General features: G+C 46.2%; 1 protein-coding gene across 2 annotated transcripts in view; it reads left to right on the forward strand.

Moving 5' to 3' along the window:
* The first annotated feature begins 3,993 nt into the window (after positions 1–3,993).
* ctif (CBP80/20-dependent translation initiation factor) overlaps positions 3,994–21,055 on the forward strand; it is a 35,881-nt gene continuing 18,819 nt past the window's right edge. The window contains exons 1-9 of one of the 2 annotated variants that reach the window (XM_086134937.1): positions 3,994–4,193; positions 6,777–8,357; positions 8,447–8,681; positions 9,331–9,402; positions 9,548–9,670; positions 9,774–9,847; positions 9,943–10,047; positions 10,155–10,233; positions 16,585–16,661. In XM_086134937.1, the coding sequence (XP_085991063.1) occupies positions 8,296–8,357; positions 8,447–8,681; positions 9,331–9,402; positions 9,548–9,670; positions 9,774–9,847; positions 9,943–10,047; positions 10,155–10,233; positions 16,585–16,661 (827 nt within the window). In that variant the 5' untranslated portion in view covers positions 3,994–4,193; positions 6,777–8,295. The remainder of the gene's footprint in view (positions 4,194–6,776; positions 8,358–8,446; positions 8,682–9,330; positions 9,403–9,547; positions 9,671–9,773; positions 9,848–9,942; positions 10,048–10,154; positions 10,234–16,584; positions 16,662–21,055) is intronic. The other variant, XM_086134938.1, reaches the window with a different exon arrangement.

Raw genomic sequence — 21,055 nt, forward strand, 5'->3', positions numbered from 1 at the left:
GAAAAAAAAAGGGGGGGGGGGGAAGAGAGCGAGCAAGCCAGTAAAGGTCAATGTTATAGACAGGAGGCAAAACTCTTAGAAAGTCTCCAAATAAAGCAGCCAGAGGCGGGAGCAAAGAGAGGGAGGGTGTAATCTCTGCCTTCACCAAAGAGGAGAGGAGGCTGGGGAGGATTTTGGACCTCACTTCACACACACACACACGCACGCACACACACACACACACACAAACAAGTCAGCCATGCCAGGCGGTTAGGTGGGAGGATGTAAGGGAGAGGGCTACACCCTTGAGCTGCAGCTTTGTTGTGTGACACATAGACAGCCCACCCTTGGATTCCCACCCCTAAATTTGGCCTTGAATACAATTGCAGGTTTGAGGGTGACAAATCGGACCCGGCCACGCTGGCCCATACAGAAATGACTCCAGAAAGGGGGAAGAAGAGGAGGAGGAGGAGGAGGTACGCTGATTTAAAAACAAACAAACAAACTCAATTTCTGCCTGAAAGACAAGTTTAAGCGTAACATTAAACAAGAAAAATTACTGAAGCACCACATGGCACCTACTCGGCTCCACAGGGCTCCTCTTGATATACTTAAATCCACGATGATTGGCATGTAGAACACCCAATGACTTCCTTGAAGAGTGACATCCATCTGAATATTTGGGACAACATCACAAAAATAGTCCACGGCTGCCCTTTCACAAGGCAGGCACACCTTGTAAAAATTTTCAATAGCGAGATGCGACTTTCATTGTGGCTTTTGCATTTTTTTTTTTAACGGCAGACCTTTTTTTTTTTCTTTTCTGCATCTACCAGAGCAGACTTTTTTTTTTTCATGACCTCTTGGGCTGCGCACATTTCTCTCCCCACCACTTCATACTGGCTACAAATGTGTGTACAGAACACACACACTCACACACACACACACACACGCAGACGCATAGTGTTTATTCTCAGTGCGCAATCCCACCCCGATGACCGGCTCTAAATCATTCTCAACTTAATTTACTGTCTTCCACCACTGGTCCACTGCTGTGTAATTATCATGTGTAACACACGCACACACACACATACACACACACACACAAAAACCTACACAGGTGCATGGAAAAACAATTATACACTCCTAATTATACCCCATTGCACGCTCACAGAAAAGATACGAGCAATGAAGATGAATTGGTAGGACAACATGGGGATTGGTGCTGTTTGATCTCTTTTTTTACATTTGGCCAATGCAACCGCATGCACTTTCATTTGGGGGGGGGGGGGTCACGGTAATCTTTAGTTTTCATAAATACTACAATATATATATATATATATATATATATATATATATATATACAGTATATCTCGCAGTAAGTACAAATTTTCTTCACATGACAGCAAGACCACATTTATCACATGGGATAGATGCCTGCCCGTACCGTAGCACAGGCGGCGGGTCAATACAGTTTTACCTGGAGTGCCCCCCCACCACCACACACGCACACAAATGCACACCCACGCATGCACGGGTTTTCTGTAAATAATGGAGGATGTTTTTTTTTTTTTAGAAAATCAACTCATAAATGAATATGCGGAGTACAACATTTCCTTGTCACATGTTGAAGGTCATGAGTATACTTCTCCCTCCCTGCATCCTTCCTCCCATGCTCCCTTCCTGTAGTCCTCCCTGCACCTGATATCATTTTCACCCCCGCCCCGAGAGCCTCAACTCCCCCATGTATCCGCCGTCACAAGCCCCCATCCTTCCACCCTCCCTTCCTCGCTGCGTGTTTGCCGGTTGAACTTCCCTCTGTGTTCCATCTGCCCCTTTGCCACCTCTCCCACTGCCTCGCAGCAGACCCACCTACTCAACGGGTGCTCGCCGTGCGTACACGCAAGCAAGGCATCGCCACTGAGGTGCAAGAGCTCAGCGGGAGATGGGACTGTTGGTTCGCTGGCTGTCAAGAGCTTTGGGCCCGCAGCTTCCAAGGAGCAGATCAAGTGTGGACATAAAGCGCATATTAGAAATGCTGTGTTCATATTGGACATGTGGTTGTTCCAAAATGTTGTGTACCTTCATGTTTAGACGTTGGGCCTTATTTTCATGCCCCGCATAAGTCTAGTGCAATGTGTGCATGGATGGAACTTTCTTATTATTGTTATTACTGTAAGTAGCGGCGGTAGTACTGTTTTATGTACGGCAGTACATGTCTAATCAAATAGTTAATGATAAATACAGTCATCTACTTGGCCTTGATGGAGGTCTGTGACCTTGTGTTAAAACCGTGTACATTTTTCAACGACTTCTCTTGGACCATGTCCGTAATGTTGTAACTGGTGGGATTATCAATCAAATGTATTGTTTTATTGAAGGGCAAAAAAAAAAACTGTGGTAAAACAATTAAAATAACCTTTACGTTATAAAACACGATTATACATTTCAATATTTAAGTAGGCAGTCGACTTCAAGTGCTTTGTTATGATTTTTTTTTCCCACATGAAGCTGCTCTGTCGTGCCACATGTTTTGTAATGAGGATGATGATGTAATGAGTTGACACCCACTGAAGTATGCTGTATTGTATTTGATACACAGCATTTCGTGCTATCTCTCAGCTTATGATCTGTGTGCTGCCCCCACCTACCGGCTGCAAATCTTACATTGTTTTTGTTACTCAACAAAATGGCTCCGGGCCCATGTGTCTGTGGGCAGTCGCCTCCCACACGGACACACTGGGTTACTTCACTCATTATCAGTATATGTGTGTGTATGTGTACGTGTGTGTGTGTGTACGTGTGTGTGTGTGTGTACGTGTGTGTGTGTGTGTGTACGTGTGTGTGTGTGTGTGTGTGTCTATATCTATAACTCTCTGTCTCTCTGTCTCTCTCTCTCTCTCTCTCTCTCTCTCTCTCTCTCTATATATATATATATATATATATATGCATGTATGTATGCATGTATGTATGTATGAGACGACAGTGTTGTGTGGGAAGAGGCTGTGACCTTAGGAGCGGCATGCAGTCCCGACTCCATGTTTGTGGCTTTGCCGTTTATAACACACACAGATGGAGCCACAGGCACACGGAAATCTCATCACTGCTAATTGATGCCTTGGTGGTACCCATTCCTCAGCCTGAGGGGCAATGAAAAACAGCTTTTTCTATTTCACGCACGTGTTCTTTCGACGGTGTACGTTGACTATGAAGGGCGGCACTAGTGGTTAGCACATCCGCCTCTGAGGTTGGAGGTTTGAATCTTTATAAACTTGTATGACAGTTAAAAAAACAATTAAATGTTTTTGCTTTTTCTTTGACTTTTCAAAAGATCATCACATGCAATGTTACCATTCATGACAAAGACGGCTCACGTGCTGACAGCCATAAAACCAGATAGAGAAGCTATTGCGATGGCAGCGGTGGCACAGTTACAAAAGTACAGAAAATTAGTTTGGTCTTAATGTGAAAAGACTCGCCTCCCAAGTACATGCAGGAGTGAACATTCGCCAAGGATTTACCGCATTATCATTGTGTTTATGTTTAGCGGCACTGACTCATTATTACACTTAACAAAGTGCCTATTTGCAGCATCATCGGTTCTTTTGAGCAAGCTCCACTTTTCATAGCGTCCACTAGGCGGCATGACTACATATTTTCTTCAGGGGTTTCTAAACTCTGGTGTCTATCATTTTTTTCTCTTATGCTTGACATACCAGTTCATTTTGGTACACTGCCACAATCCAAAGAGCTCTATCCAGAATTAGAACTATACAATACAGTATTGTACAAATAATAATAATTAAAATAATGGTATAATGTAATCATTCTTTTATTTTTATTTTCCAGCTTATCTTCATTAATTCTCAATCATTTTCATGAAATGTGTAGAAATTTTTATATTATTATTATTACTGTATTATGATTATTATTCCCGGGCGTTGTCCATTGACTACATTTCCCATGATGCACCATCTCCAGTTTGCACGTGTCAACCCTACCAGCAAACCGGACTAGACGTCACATTCTTGCATTCCCTCTTTCCCCTCCGCTTTTTTCTACGTTGTCGTTACCTCCATAGCTAACCCCCTTTATTCATTTCTTTCCATTTTATTTATTTATATTTTTAAACAAACACAGTAACAGTCATGACGCGGCAGGTTTGATCCGAGCAGGAGGTGAACCCGGGTTTTCGAGACACATTCTCAATTCGGGTGAGCATTAATCTCATTACAAGCCATGTCTGTGTGTGTGTGTTGTTCTCAGTGCTAAAAGCACACATAACAAGGTTGACGTGTTAAATGTCCTCTTCCTGGAGTACCTTTATGTTGCTACGTTTTCCTTTAGGGTAATAATGTGGTTGTCAGTCCATAATGTGCGCTCTTGTTGTCTTGCGTTTGTTAGCGTTAGCCAGCCGGTTAGCCGCAAAGTTGGCGTCGGGTCAGCATCGTTGGGCGACTCGCTTTGGGATGACTCGCTTGGGCGTGACTTTTACCTCCATGTGTGGACACTGGCATTGTTGTTCACATTACGGTGCTTTTTTTTTTTTTTTTTTTTTTGGTGATGAAGATGTGTTGTGGGATGCTAAAGCTTGTGGCTAATGGGTGTAGCTTCTCGTGCAATATGGGCGTGGTTATGGTCGAGTAAGAGACGAGGACACCGACGGGGTTTGTTTTGATGGGCGTCATTTTCTTCTCTTTGCTTTCGTGACTTTATTGAACATGTACTGGACTGACAATCCGAAAGATCCAGCGGTGTGCTCCCAATCCGTTACACAACACAACCTGAAGAAATGATCCCATCATCTGCCTAAAATCTACAGTAGCTAATTGTATGACTTTTCACGCTCGGAACATTCCTTGCATTCTTGTCCCAACGGAATGACTTTAGCAGGCAAATGGAATGCAAGCCTCCGCATCCAAGGCTGGATGTCCACTGCATGGTTCAAAGTGACACAATTACTCTTATTTTGTGTGGCGCAATTGGGCATCGAAGATGCCTGAAATATGATTTCATATGTCCGTAAGTGTAAACACAGCCGTATAGGATATGTGTCACTTGAAATGGAACCACACGTTTAGAACAATTCGAAATACAGTGTACGGCTTGAAATCTTTTTCGATGAGTTTAGTCTAAACTGTTTGAATCATGTACGATCCCACGCCCTGCGGCTTCGAGATGCTGCTACATTTTGTTTGTTTGCATGCCATTCAGGTTCATTGACTGCTTTGTCAACACTTCACATATTGTTTATTCTCTGCCTTCTATACAGAGGACAGAACAAGTCCTCTCCCCACTGTTCAAATGGTGGGATGAGACCAAGAGGAATCATTTCAAAGTGTTGTGCGACCTTCGTACAATCAATAACCTGCACAATATAATAGGGGGAAAAAAATTATCGAGCAGGAAAGTTGTTGAGGACACTTTTTTAATAGATTATGGCTGTGTTCAGAATTAATCCATCACATTGAAACTCATAATAAATTGAACTCACCCCCACACATTTCAATGTACACAGTGTGCATTCTGTGAGTTAAGGTTGAATCTGTTTTGGGGGGTTTTCTTCACATGTTGTCAACTGTTTGACCTTGAAACAGATTTATTCTATTTTCATGGGTCCCTATGAGACCAAAATGTTTGCCGTTGTCTTCAGCTTTCAGGATTCTGCTGTCGTTGCACTTAATAAAGTCTATCTGTCAGCTCGTGGCCTTTGGGCCTGGGTTGAGTGCTGCTGTTTATTGACCAATTGACTCAGTCCATCCTCAGAGGTCAGAGTGACTGGGAATGAGAGAATGTTAGCAATTCCGGTGACTCGTATGTTTGACACGTGTATTTCGTGAGGCCATGATGACTGTTTTAGCAATTTTAAGCAATTTATAAAGTTCTGGGAGGTAGTATTCAAGTTGTAACACTGTCGTAATGGAGCCTCTGTGCAAGGGAAGACCAAAAAGGTGTGACCAGGGTGTGAAGTTTAACACCCCGGCACTCACTTATCCCATCTTGTTGTGTCAGTCAGTCAAATACTTTTGATTCTGATTGAAGGCTGTTGTGTCGCTGTCGGAAAGGTCGCTCGCTTGCGGCAATATCTAGCCTCGCCGCATTCTGTGCGAAATGCAAAGGCGGATAAACGCCATGTTCCTGTCGCAGCTCTAACGTGTTTTTGTTTTTTTGTGTGTGTGTGTGTGACCGAGGTCAGTGAGCCCGCACGGAGGCCTTGCGCTGAAAAACAACGATGCCTTTAGCTTAGCGTAGCTCCATGCTCATTGTTGTGGTCTTATTGGCGCTTAGCTTTTGTCTGTGGCGTTATTGGCAGGCTGCGCTTTACCCCTTCACATGTTCTGCTCACTCGACTCTCGTTGAAACACCTTAAAGAGGTGTTACTGGTCATCGTTACCTGAGAGTTTCAACCGTTCATTGTAACTTCATCCCTGTGTCTCACTTTATGCATGCACACACGCACACACACACACACACACACACACACACACACACACACACACACACACACACACACACACACACACACACCGCCTACGTTAACTTTTCCGGCAAGAACGTAACCTGAAATTGCACCCAAGTCTTAACTCGCCGTAGTCTATCGGTAATCGCGTAAGACAAGACAATTCCAGGCAATAAATATCAGAATCAGTGAGAAAATGAATGTAGTAACTGGGCGTTCCGTCCTTGTGCTACATGGCTATTACATTCGTGCGCCGCTGCGCAAATTCGTTCCCCTCTGAAATATTTGGAATGGTAAGGTTAATTCCCACGTTTTTGTTGTGACATTTGGGTTGCAGAACACGAGATGGATATGAGGTATTCCTACGTGCGCCTTTTTTGGTCCGCTCTAAAACGGACCCGGCTTCGATTCCCACGCTGGAGAGAAACGGCGGAAGACCAAAAAACAACATTGAGATGGTCAACCCACCAAGACGCTTGGCAAGTGATGCGGACGAATGTGGATCAACGTAATTGCCGCGACACCCGTGTCCTTTTTAAACTCGACTCGCTCAAGCAAGAAATCAACTTCAAAAGCTTCTTTCGGTATCTTCGTTTGCCAATTCTAGTGGCTACAGTTTGTTCTATAAACAGCGCGCGATCCTCGTCGTGACCTTGCTCTCGGAAACGGAATACGCCAAATTCGTTGTGAACCCGCTGTGTGAGATGATTAAGAGAGCCAGTCTGTAGTAGAGCAGATTAGATGCATTAGTGTGTGTGGTGGGAACCCTGACTTGCATTCCCACTGTTTGATCTCCGGGCTTATGCTTTTTTATGTCTACTGGTTGTGTAACCGCGGCGGGCATCTAACGCATCTCAAAGGCTAAAAGAAAACCACAGCGTTTGTGATCAATAGTGCTCATCGGGATTGATTTGGATGGGTCAATATCCATTGGAGGCAGTTAATGTAGCCTGCGTGTCAAGGACATCTCACTAGGCTAAAAGTAATGACACAATGGGAATGACCAGGCCTGTCATTGTGCGTTGATAAATCGGTTTACTTTTCAGCCGTGGGTTGAATATGAAATAATGTGGCGGCGCACCAACCGCGTTGATGGGCTGTAAAATGGCAAAACTCGACTAATCATGTGACAATTGGATAATACACGGTGGTCCCTTGACTGATGTCCCCCCCTCGATGTGATTTTTGAGTGACGGCCAACACTTGCAAGTCGCTACGGTAAGCCAATAACTCTTGTCCAGACACAGAAAATAACCGGTCACTGACATCACTCAATGAAGCCACGCCCCCTTAAAATGCGACCAGCGGGCACAGTCTTGGTGATTGCCACCTTGTCTAATTTTTTATTTTCAAAATTCCATCATAACCTGGAAGTGACCCCGCCCTTTTGGGCCACCAGACTTCAGATTGTTTTTTTTGCCAATGCAGAAGTCAGCCACATAGTCCATAGACCTTGCTCCGTTTTTAATGAAAACGCTGCCACTAGCTTGGAAGTGTTGTCAAACTTCTACTCCTCAATGGCTAACCAGGTATAGCCAGACTGATGCCGAGCACTCCCCGGCGACTCGCCAGGCATCGGTCGAGAGCGCTCCGCGTGCTTCGTTGGGGATAAATCCTCTTTGCATGGCCGCCGATCAAAGCTGTGATGTAAAGGAGCTTAAGAGCCAGGGCTGGAGGGTCAGGTGATCACACACAGCCCCGACAGGAGGGTGGGCGAAGTGGTGGGGAAATGAGGTGGAAAAACAAACAGAACAGCCCAGTGAGGATGTTGACAGTAGCGGAGGGTGTGTGTGTGTGTGTGTGTGAGGGTTTTGATGTAGTTAAAAGGTCAGACCCGTCGAGGCTGTTGTGAAAAGATGGTGCATGTATGGATGCTGGTGGACAGCCGTAACGCGATGTGTTGCTTTCAGATCATGAGGTGAGAGCCGTCGTTACGATGCGTCGATGGGAAAGACGATCTCCTGCCGCTGCCGACTCCGCTCTGACAATCTTTTCCCCCCCGCGTAGGTCACTTTCCTCCGCCGCTTCCCCTCTTCGCTTCCCACCTGCCGCCTTCTCGGTCGCCATGGAGAGCTCGTCAGTGGCTTCGGCGTCATCCGAGGCCGGCAGCACGCGCTCGCAGGAGATCGAGGAGCTGGAGCGTTTCATCGACAGCTACGTCCTGGAGTACCAGGTGCAAGGGCTGCTGGGAGACAAGGTGGACGACGACCTGGACATGGACAATGGTGGGAAGGTGCCACAGGTTAGGGCATTTTTTTTTTCATAGATGACTGGCATGCAACGGTTGTACTCTGATTTTTAAAATGGACAGGCGGACCAAGTCATTTGTATATTTTAACCACACACACACACACACACAAAAAAACAGTTCACGTTTATTTTATTTAAAAAATAACAATGACTTTTTTTGTATTTATGTACATTACCATGAATCATAAGAATAAGTTAAAGTATCAACATAAATGCATTTATTTTATTTTAATTTTTGTAGTTAATCAAATAACAATTCTTCAAATAGATAAATGACCCCAAACATACATTAGAACACAAATACATATTGGATGAAGTTGCTACACCTTAATGCCGGTGAGCCATAACGGGCTTACATAAGCACCTGCAAAAAACAAAAACAACAATCAAAGAGTTTCCTCCTAAACTCTTAAACTCTTTGCTTGTAGTTACGCCAAGACTACTGTAATTACATAACTTTAAAAAACGGAGTGAGTGTCGCACCAACTTATTTTATGACAGGCGCAGCTCTGAGCATTTTTTATTTTTTTTATTCCCGTAAGTGGTATAATTTTTAGATACAGTCACAAACCAGTGGTTGGGTAATTGTTCTTATCCCGATAACGAGCGCATCCTTTATGCTGTTGTTTTTCCTCTTCCAGTGGACAGACGATTGCAACGACTACAAAGATGGCAGCTGGACATCATCTCAGGGGAGAAGCTCCTCAAAGCCAGTAAGTGTGTGTGTGTGTGTGTGTGTGTGTGTGTGTGTGTGTGTGTGTGTGTGTGTGTGTGTGTGTGTGTGTTCTGTAGGGAGTAGAGAGTTGGCCCTCTCTTGCAACAGGATGAAACAGACCCCCCCTTTTCACCTGTGTGCAGGATGAGTGGGAGCACAGCAGTAACGGCAGCTCGGGTTCCAGGCCCAGTTCTGGGTCCAGACCGGGTTCTGGCTCCCGATCTGGCAGTAGGGGGCGGAACAACCAGTTCAGAGGCTCCGCCAAGGTGCCAGCTCTAATGACACCTCGTGACATTATACAATGTCTCACATGCTGCCGATGAGTCTTGTTCATATGTTTTTCCTTTTCTGTTGATTGCGTTGTTGTAGAATGGAAACAAAGATGTCTCCTTTGACATCCTTGGCACAGACATATGGGCGGCCAACACAATGGACTCGCGCGGGTACGTTGTTTGCTCCTGATCCTCAGGGAGGAGAGGGTGTATATGTACTGTATATCTTTTTCACATGATGTGATGTTTTTCTGTGGGATGCACAGGGGTACAGGTTGGGATGTGCAGCCAGAGAAGCTCGACTTTAGTCACCTCCACAGGAAACACACACGAGTAATGCCAAAGCACCTGCCGCACATCGACCGAGAGGGGTACGATATGCCTTTTGTGCTCAAAATGTGGTCGATTATGATACATATTGCCATTTGCTCCTTGATGCCTTTCCCTGATGTTGACCAATTTTTTTTTTCTGTTTCAGAATGAGCAAAAACAAGTTTGAGGAAGACGATGGTGTATACTTAAATGACATAGAGAAGTTTCTGCCCCATCTGTGCTCTGTGAGTTACACACCCCTTTTTTTTTTGTTAGAAGATATATAAACATTACTTTCATAACACTGCATACAGCGGTTCACAGGCAGGAAACCGTGACATGTTTCTTGACACTATCTTCTGGCTGACTATTGAGGTAGGGGGGAGAAATACATCTCCAGTTGAAAAGAGGCTGACTATAAACAAACCTGTGGCGACACCTGGTGGCTCCTCGCTTAACTGCGGTGTACAGCGCTCCAAATTGCACCACTGCCTCCTGGTGGTGTAATGTGTGTACAACACTAATGGAGCTCAATTTTTTTGAACTACATACCTGTGACATGACTTCATTCATTTCAGTACCCCAAAAACAAAGAATTGCAACACCGTTTTTAAATACAAACAAATTGTTATGGAAGTGGTTGGCAGCTCTGCATTGACTTGGTTTCTTTAATTTCGCACTTGATGGGTGGGCAGGCCAACCCCTCTCCATAATATCCATCCATCCATCCATCCATTTTCCGAACCGCTTGATCCCCACTAGGGTCGCGGGGGGTGCTGGAGCCTATCCCAGCCGTCTTCGGGCAGTAGGCGGGGACACCCTGAATCAGTTGCCAGCCAATCGCAGGGCACACAGAGACGAACAACCATTCACGCCCACACTCACACCTAGGGACAATTTCAGAGCATCCAATCAGCCTGCCATGCATGTTTTTGGAATGTGGGAGGAAACCGGAGCACCCGGAGAAAACCCACGCAGGCCCGGGGAGAACATGCAAACTCCACACAGGGAGGCCGGAGCTGGAATTGAACCTGGTACCTCTGCACTGTGAAGCCGACGTGCTAACCACTGGACTACCGGGCCGCTCTCCATAATATGTCCCCTTTAAATAAACATGGAAGCTGCTGGGGGAAAAAAAATCTAAAGACCCACCAAACCCTGGGCCTTTTTCTTGGCATTTTGACCATTTTCTTCAAATTAATTCTTTAAATGAATCCTCCATAAGTCCTCCATTCCAAATTGTATTTGGAATTATGTTGCCAGTAGTTTATAGAACCAAACCAAACATATCATGAGCTAAACCGGAGAAACTGAGTTTGTTGACCCAGCCCCTTTGACCATGTTGTGTATTCCTGTCAGTGATTTTAAAGATGTCTTCCTGAAGATAGTGTCCGAAAAAAACAAAACAAAACCCAAACAACCTTTAAAACTGCTTTTGCAGATGTGTTCATCTTACAGCTCGCATTGTGTTTTCCATAGGTGATTTGTGTTTAGCTGCGGTGTCAGGCGCTAGCCTCCGTTCACAAATGTCACCCTCTCTTCCTTCCCTTCTGTCTGAGCCAAAACGTCTTCTACTCGCTCCCCTTTCCCCCTTTCCTTCCCCTCCCGACCTCTGTGCCATCGCTACCTTGATGCGCCGTGGCGGCGCTTTGAGCCAAGATTGGACTGCTTGCGCTGTTAAGGACAACTTCCTCATTGTATAGATGCCGAGAAGCCAAGAGCGCCGTTTCCAGTTATTCATGTAGGAACGACGTGAAGGGCTGGGCTTCACCTCACGTGTGCCGAGGAGACCCTGGGAGTCGATGTCGTCTATAGTTACAAACACTTTTCGCTACCACCCATGAATCAAAACGGTTTCATACTAAAAGTTACGCAAGATACGCAATTGACTCCATCCGTTATTGTCATTAAACCAAAATTCTCGTTATGTGCTCTGAGACATTGTTACCCGGAGAGGTAGAACGATCAACCGATCGATCGACAACTAACCGATTGATCAAATCAATTGACAGGCTGAAGGAATTGAGCGTTGTTGTTGTTGTACGTCTCTGTCGGAGATTACGATGTCCTGAAAGAATGAAAGGCAGCAGAAAGGGAAGGTTAGGTGAGAGCAGTCACTGAGGACATATCCGCTCGCTGGCCAGGGAACAAAGCGGCATCCCGGAGCCGAGACGTGTCGCAGACTGGCCGGCCCCTCTGCCTGGACGCGTACGTGCAGCCGAGCAGGACTTGGGCCGGGAAATGGACCTCGGGAGGGGGGCGAGGGGAGGGCGCTTGGCCCGGACTCTTTGCGTCAGGGTGTCTGCCAGCTGTCAACTGCGTTGCACTCACACACAGCCTTTACCTGAGACGCTTTCTTTCATGTTCCTCCTCCCACCCGCCAATCTGACTTCATCTCCTATCGCGCTTGATATTTGACATCTCCTCCGACTCCGTGCCTCTCATCCTCCCTCCCTGCGCTCCACTTGACATCCTTCGCGGTTCCCCACATCCTTCAAATGTTGGTGGGCAGTGGAACAACATACAGGGAGGGGTGGGGGGGGTCGCGGTGACCGGTAGCCCCCCCCCCCCCCCCCCCCCCCCCACACACACACACACACCACCCTGTGGTCTCTTCCTGCCATTGTCCCTGCTCTGGATCCTGTACTGTTAACTATGCGCTGGTCACTTCTGCAGTACGACCCTTTGGTCTTTTCCCACCTTTGGCACCGCCAAAGCTTTGCATCTCGTCGCTAGCCGATGAAACGTCGGCATCTCCTAATTTTGTTTGAGTTGATCCGAAATTGTTTTTCATAGTAGATTAATCATTTGGCGCCCTAAAATGTCTCTGATTATTCTCTCTCTTCTATGAAAGCAGACTGTTTATTAATGAATCTTGATCAAGACATTTACAGCCATCTGCTTTGATATCATTGACTTTTTCCTGGTGAATGCTGGATCGCCCCAGCATCTCCTTCGAAGATATAGCTCCCCAAAAAAAGACGACGACTGATTCTCGAATATCAATAAGACATTTACGATTTTGCTCCTTTGGTGCTTAAACGCTGAAGCGCAACACTCACTCTTTGACGCCAATTGCTACTTAACCTATGAGGCGGTCTTTGGTGCCGTCCTGCGGCATTTTAGGGCGTTACAGAAGAGCTCCCGGGAATGCAAATTGGTGAGCTTCTGAGCAAATACACGAGGACAGCACGACTTGGTGAATTTGTAAATAGCGAGCCACAAACAGGCGGGGCTTAACTCGACTCACACTCCTGATGGTGGAGCTATTTTTCACACCGTTTTGACTTCTTGTTGCTTTCACCGAAGTGCCCCATTAATGTAAACGAGCACACTAGCAATCGAGCTTTGATTGATCCGAGATGATGAGCTGGCCGTCGATGTAACGCTGTACCGTATAACTCCGAGCGCGCGTCTTGATTGAAGTCTCACTGGGAGTGCTGAACAAGAACAGAGGGTTGAGCGCGCGCAACCCGCCGCTGTAGCAGTGGGTGTCGCATGATTCCATTTCTATAGGGGCCCGCAGTCCCCCACCCTACCCGACACTTTGATCCCACAATGCCACCCCCCATCTCCTCCTGCATCCAGACCACCGGGCTGCTTTGGTGTTACCGCGGGTCTGTCGGCGGCCTCAGATCACGTCCATGTAATGACATGTGGATGTCAGGACCTCGCATCTTTTCGCCTCCACATTGATCACAGCCACTGTAACTGACGGTGATGGCTGCAAATCTCCCCTTTCTTTACTGCAGGCGAGCGTCATTTACAAAGTTAGATCAAAAGCCCCCACCCCCCCCCCCTCTCCCCCCCAAGTAGCGATCATCAAACACCAAGCAAATCCAGCACTGCGGGGTATCTAATACTACAGGGATTTTTTTTTCCCTCGAAAACACGGGAGAAATTCTCCGCATTGACATGAAACCTAAGGTGTGAGTTTGAGTTCGCGTTGACGGCAACAGTGGTCGACTTGTCAGCGCCGATTTTCCGATTGCGCTTGAAGTCCCGCTCGTCAGGTTGTCTTTGATCAATTCATAATTTTGAATGGCATTTCGCATACCACGCAAAAATGAGTGATTGAAGCTATAGCTATGCCCAAGGGATTGGGGCCGTGCTGGAAAAGGTTGGGGGGGGGGGGGGGACACGATTAAAGGTTTTGGAGATCAAAAGGTATATTTTCTGAGATGATTAAAAAAATAAAAAAATTCCCAGGTATTCTCTGGTAGTCGCAGCACTATAGTAGGCTGTAGCTTGAGATCCTTTGCATTGCTCTTGTTTACGCCAGCAACAAACGGCTACACTGATATCCATATTTTACTTCACCCAAAAATCTGATTTTATTCTCTGTCACTTCTACAATTAAAATTTTCTGGTGGAAAAAATGGCCTTTAAAAAAATGCCATTGCGAAAAATTGATTCATTTTGCAACTTTCATAGGATTAAGACTGATGACTTTTTTCCATACCCAAAATATGTTTCATCATTTCATTATCGGATTTTTATTTCTTGAATGTATGCCACTCAACCGAAAATAAATCTTGAAAGACCACTTGATAATTTGTCAACTTTCCGAAAGAGTAGCCGGCAAGGCAGCAAGTATTCTGTGACGAGGGTCAATTTTGGTTTTCCACCGCAAGCACAAAGTCAACATTGAAAACTATCAACACGTGTACATTTATTTGAGCACCACATTAATGATTTTTATTTTTTATTTTTTAAATGCACCTTTATGCATGTAGATGTGATTTTGTTGGGTGCAGCTGATTTATAGATTGAAAGAAGTCTCATTCATCCATGTGGGAATGTGGGGAAAAATGTTGTACTTGAGTGTCCCTCCCTCAAGCTTTTATGCGCTCGCAGCCATAAATTTACAATCTCTCATGTTGCCATTGCTGCGCCACTTCTCTCCCCAACCCTCTGTGCGCTCAACAACCTGTCCTGTAATGCCACTCCTGGGGCACTTGTAAATTTATCGCTTTTGGTCGCCTTCCCCGCCAACATAAATAAGCTGAAAGAGAGAGAGTGTGTGAAACAATGGAGTTCTCCGAAATGATGCCAGAATTGTTGTTCCACTTGAAGGCGCGGCAAAGACAATGCGCTTCACTCTTTGCGCCATTGCGAGAAAGTCCTGTGTAGCGCTTCAGTCTGACTCCCCTTCGCGTTCCCCGCTTCCTTCCTCATCTTTCGTACCTCCTTCGGCGAAGCAGCGTCCATTCTGACGAAACCATCAACAACAGTAATGAGATCATGACCTTTCGCCGTACGCCCGGGAGATTTCAATACAGCCGTTATGTTATCTACTGTACATCGTTTCCTTTGCGCTATGTGGCCGCACGAGATGCGGCGTCCTGCTAGCATTAGCGACGCTGTCTGTTTTTTTTTTCTAGGAATTCATGCGGCCAGGTCAACATCCTCTCATTGACACGCCTTGCCCGCACGTTATACAGCGCATACGGTTCGTCGCCTGCGTTTTGCTAATTGAATACCTCTTTGTTGATACTACATTTAACCTTTTTTTTTTCCATACAATGGATGTTAATTAGATGGCTAACAAAGTATCTGAGCTGCATCTCTGCTGCGCCTCCAGAGGCCAGAACGCGCTGACTCGGCACTCGCCGCACTCATCAAGGCTCTCTGAATGACAATGATGATGCGGCAGCCGTGTTTGACCTCCAGAAAAATAGCATCCCGCCGTTGACCGTTGCTTTTGAGAGCCGCCACCGGAAAGGTGACAAGGTCGAGGCAGTCCAATAAAGTCCGGGGCTAAGATACGGCTTGATGATCTAATCCACCACGTTGGCCAAGGGACAAGGACAAGACCGACAACTTGATTGAGTTTTTTTTTTCACCCCCCCCCCTCAGTCAAATTGCTGAATCGGCCACCGGGACTGTCTGCGGAAGGGCTCCGGTTGTCCGCGCTAGTTACAGGATGATGTGTCACCGCGGCAACTCCACGCATAGTTGCAAAAGCGTTGCTGGGAGCGCACCGTTTGACTTGCAACGCCGACGTGTCGCCGACGAAAGAGCCGGATGATTGTTCCAAAGTGCATTTGCGAAGAACCGAACGCAACTATGTGATGAGATTAACCGTAGCAAGAGCCGTTTTTGTGTTCCTGTTCCTTAACCTGTCGTGCTCCCGGCCGGGTCCGCCGAAGACACGTTTCCACCAATCGATACAACTCAATTAACACAGCTCAGAGACAGCCCAATGATTACAGGAGCAGTGACTAAATAAATAAATCGGCAGGACGATGATTGCTACCTCAGTTTTACAATGGCTTTAAAAAAAAAAAAAGCGTGCCGAACTACACTTAATTGGTCATTTAGCAGTGCTTCTTTTGGCACCCGTGACAACGTTTGCAGATGGAATTGCAAACTGTGCATTGTACCAAAGTGAACTGTCCGACCTTTTTCTGAGGGGGCAAATAAATCAAGTACTTCCTTTTCGATTGAAAGCAGCCCTTCGGGAAAAAAGGTCTTGGATTATGTCATATATATAGAACGAGCGTGTTTGCGATGCACTTTGACTTGTATAGAAATTGTCCACGCCGGGATTGCTGGTCTTGACGTCAGCCGTCTGTATGATTTATGCCGAACAGGTCTTCCCACCCCTTCCTAATGAGGCTGAGATCGCGCGCACCAAAAAGCTCTTCCGACGCAAGAGGAACGACCGACGGTAATGACGCACGGAAGCTCCGCCCACACAAACACACACACACACACACACACACACACACACACATGCAAACTCCTGGGAAGGTTTTAGTGCAATGAAGTCAGATGTCAGGCAGCCAATTCTTAGCGCCTGCCAAATAATATCGGCGCAGGAATGCAGACTGTAGACAAATAATAAAATAGACACATTCAATGTTTTTTTTTTTTTTAAACATTAAAAACATGCTTTGTTTTGATTGAGTTTTTTGCAATGAAAACAGATTTGCAACTTCATTGAAAGCAGCTTCTTGAGAGGGGGAGGATGGGCCGATGGGAACCCGATTCTCTCACTGACTGCCCCGATGACATTGGAAAATTGTTCTTGGGTTGCTAAGCAACCGGGAAAGGGAAAATATTTGTCTTGTATGTTTGGTATGGACAAATGAAATTCAGCTAACTACCAAACGGACATTGCAAAGCACATGAATTAATTGCCACTGTTCAGAGCTATTTTGGTCACAGCAAGGGATTTGCACTTTTATGTCAGAGGGATCGACCGCATCTTGGCCAAATAAGAGTCAGACCGCAATGTTCTGCAGGCTTGTGTCAAAGCATTCCCGGCTAATTTGACTCTGTCAGAGAGTGCTTAAACCACACACGAGCAAAGTCTTTTCTGCACGTTTTGAGTCATCGCAAGGGGAAAAAAATACCGTGGAGAAACTACAGCGTAACCTCAGAAGTAGAATGCCCGCAATTTGGAATTGAACCAACCGCTTTGAAAATCACACACGTCACAACAGGCATGAGCAAATCTCTTGATCATTTTCCTTTGCCTTTTTCTGATGATATCACAGGAAATTATGAGTGATGACGAAGAGGGAAAAAAAAAAAAAGGAGCCGGAGTAGAGCTTTCCACTTGCATGGCAGATAGCAATGTTCAATTTGACTTCAAACGTTGCCTCTCTAGTCAATAAAGTTTTTATGATGGTGGCCGTTTGACCCTGGCACGGGCACTTTGTATTTCCACAGTTTCCTCTTTTGTGGAAAATGTCGTCCGAATCCAAACAAATCAATTTGCCAATCCTCAGCAACAACTTGGAGGCCTCACTCTTTTGTCAGCTATTTTTCCCCTGCGGGTCACTAGCGGCAATGCAAGCGTGAATTACTCTCCCTACATGTGCACTGTCAAAGTGGTGAGCATCCATTAAAAAAAATATATACAGTATATACTGTATATATATATATATTTTTAGTATGTATAGTTACCAATCCTTCATCGCGAGCGTACCATCTGATACGCTACGTGTGGTGCTCCAGAAGGCGCAGCGCTGTCGAGTAAAAAGCGTGCAAGGAGGAGGCACTCCCATGTGTTTCGACTTTAGGAGGCACGTCAGGCACGGCTGAAATTAGTTGTGATTTACTGGAATGTCCCGCTTGCAGACACGGGGCAAAGTACGTCTCAATTTTTAAATATATCTCTTCGTTCTGTTGCCTGTCCACATCTGTACTCCTCCTTAACACATTTTTTTGGGGGGGGCCCTTGCATGTAGAAGTTTTTAATTGCGTTAAGATCCTCTAACAGAAGCGTCGTTTACACATGGCGTAAGGTGGAAAAATGTTCGTCTTTTACAGGCAGTGGGAAAGGGGCTTAACAATTAAATGTTGTCTGGACATCTTTACAGCTCTGATACGACGTACCTCCAAAGGTGGAAAATTTCGACTCATCCCCTAATTCTGTGTCTGCTCCATTTACATAAGACAGTGACGGAGAGGGGGGGGGGGGGGGGGGAGAGACAGAAAAAAAGATCGCCCGCTTTAACTGGCGTTTAAAGTGGAAATTTAAAAGTCAATCCCATTCTGTGTCAGTGCCGTTTCATTGAATGGCTCGATGGGTTCGACACATGGGCGGCTTTACGGCTCGATGTTGACATCGTCACCCCCTTTTCTGTCTCGGTGCCATTCCTGCATCGTAGTGAGACAGACAAAAAGCGGAAAATGTGTGCTTTTACAGGCAGTGTGGAATAGGCTGACGGCGTTCATGGTACTTTCAACATGCAGAGTTGTAAACAAATTGCGGTTGTCCAGCTGATTTTTTGTAGTTTTGGGCATGGTCATCTTCATCATCCAACCTAAAATTCTCAAATATTGTTGAGGCCCTGCGATTGGCTGGCAACCGATTCAGGGTGTTCCCCGCCTACTGCCCGAAGACAGCTGGGATAGGCTCCAGCACCCCCCGCGACCCTAGTGAGGATCAAGCGGTTCGGAAAATGGATGGATGTTGAGGCCGTACCGCGGAGGCTTAAGGCGATCCCTTGTTCAAAGCACACCGTGTCGTGGTCAGTGTGAAGCTACGACCGTGTTTAAAAAGGCTCCGCCCCCGTCCCCGCCCCCATCCTGCCTGCTTGGGCCGATTCGTCTCGATCAAGCAAAGGGAACCAATAGGGGCAACCCTAATCGATCACCAATCGGCATACTGTAGATCCAAACATTGGCATCACCATCAAAATAAAATAAAATTTAAAAAAAATAAAACTTTAGCCGTTACCTCTGCGATGCATAAATTTGAAATCACATTCACGCGTTTGAGTTTCCAGGTTGGTACCGATTCAATTTAGGATTGTTGTGAGGCTGAGAGGAGGCTTTTTTTTTGTGTGTGTCGATGAGCATCTACAAGAAAGAAAAAAAAAAAGCCCATCAGCTTAGACAAGATCAAACAAGTTAATTATGATGACTACACGGATGGCACAAAACACATTATGCCGAAACTACTCTTCTATTTAATGAGTTGATGGCTTCAGAGACAACCGAGTTTGCGCGGCGGGCGACTTTGAAAGCTCATCAGCCGCCGCGGGTGTGAACGTTTTCATCGGCAACTCCTCGGCAGCGACGTGACTGATAGACGGCCGGCGCGAGCATCGCTGCCGCCGCCGAGCTCAGCCGTCATTAAATATGATTACCGTTTTATTACCGTCTCATTCTCACCCCCTCGCCTGTGGCGCTTTGGGGAAAGGTTTACGAGACGTGAGCCTGCACTAACAGCTGTCGTAAAGATCAAATTAATCATTAGCGTGAGCGAGATATTGTCCTGCTCAACTTTCACGTCGCCTCCTTACGAGCGGCACGCGGCCCCGCGATAGATTCTAATCCCTTGACCTCTTTAGTCCCGTTCAACGCAATTTCATCATTTCTGTCGCTCAGCATTAAGAGCGATTGCGTTGAGTCCCGTCAAAAAAAAAAAAAAAAACGGTGGAAATATCGCGGCCTTGAAAAACGGCTTTGTAGCCCGTCACTTTGTTGAAGGAGGTGAAGAAAAGCGCGGCCGCCCCTCCGCTCGTCTTAACGAATATCCGTCTCGGAAAGATGCTGAATATTTGAGGCGGTTGTTTGCTCCCCACCGGATGAACTGTCTCCCAACCTCCCCGCGAGAGTGGCGCCAGAAAGGACGCACACCCGATGAACGCACACAAAGCGGCTTATAAATAAAATGCATTTGCATTTACTTGGGCTGGCGCTTTTATGCAAGAGGAGAAATACTTTTAAAGTAAGCACATTTCTGAAACACAAGACCGTTTGAAGTCCGATAAGGAACTTAGTCTCCCCTTTGAATAGTCCCCCCCCCCCCCCCCCCTTACCTTTGTAGACTTCAGGCTTTTCAGTTAACAACTTCCAGAGTGCACGGGGTCGCTATGCGCTAACTAACTCGCGCTCAGGCAACCGGTATAATAATTACAGCAAAGTTTTGTGTGACGGTAAGTCTGCCTACTTGTGCTACGTAGCTAAGTCATGTTTGGCTGCTGCGTAAACTACTGTAGTTCCTTAAACGCCGTTCGTAAACTTGAAACCTCGTCGAGGCAGTCGTAGCTCATCACCTCCTGTACGCCATATTGTTCCCACAGATAAATACAGCTTCCACGGCGAGTCTAGCTTCCATTCACCTTTTTGTTTTCCTTTTTGGCCGCGTTTTTTGACCATGTACTGAGAGCTGTGGTCCTTTCAGTCAAGGCTTAAGGGGTCAGGCTCTTGTGAGGAACGACGAACCGATGGTGGAGTCGCTGATCTTGTGCCAACTCGTGTCAAGTTTCACAGCCTTCCGTATGGCTCGTCAGTGCAGCCTCCCACAAGGTTGCGTCGTCGTCTCTTTTCAAGTCATTTCTGGGAGCAGCTTTGAATCTTTTCAGACGAGTGTAACCCAAAAGTAAGACGAGTTGAAATGCAGTTATCGCCGATGAAAAATTCAAACGGAGGTGGCGCAGCAAAAGCAAATGGCCGCTTGTGTTTGCTCATGCTTAGGCTGAGCCAGATAATAGATCGGCTTCTCGGTCCCGGCGTGGTTAATCTCCGGGACCATATGTCAGTGACTTGTCAAGCACACACAGAGCAGTAGGACAGACCTAAGCGGGACAAGAAATCTCACCA

Source organism: Hippocampus guttulatus, chromosome 17 (genome assembly GCF_054856545.1).
Source record: "Hippocampus guttulatus isolate MCC_2025c chromosome 17, RoL_Hgut_1.0, whole genome shotgun sequence".
NCBI classification, from domain to species: domain Eukaryota; kingdom Metazoa; phylum Chordata; class Actinopteri; order Syngnathiformes; family Syngnathidae; genus Hippocampus; species Hippocampus guttulatus.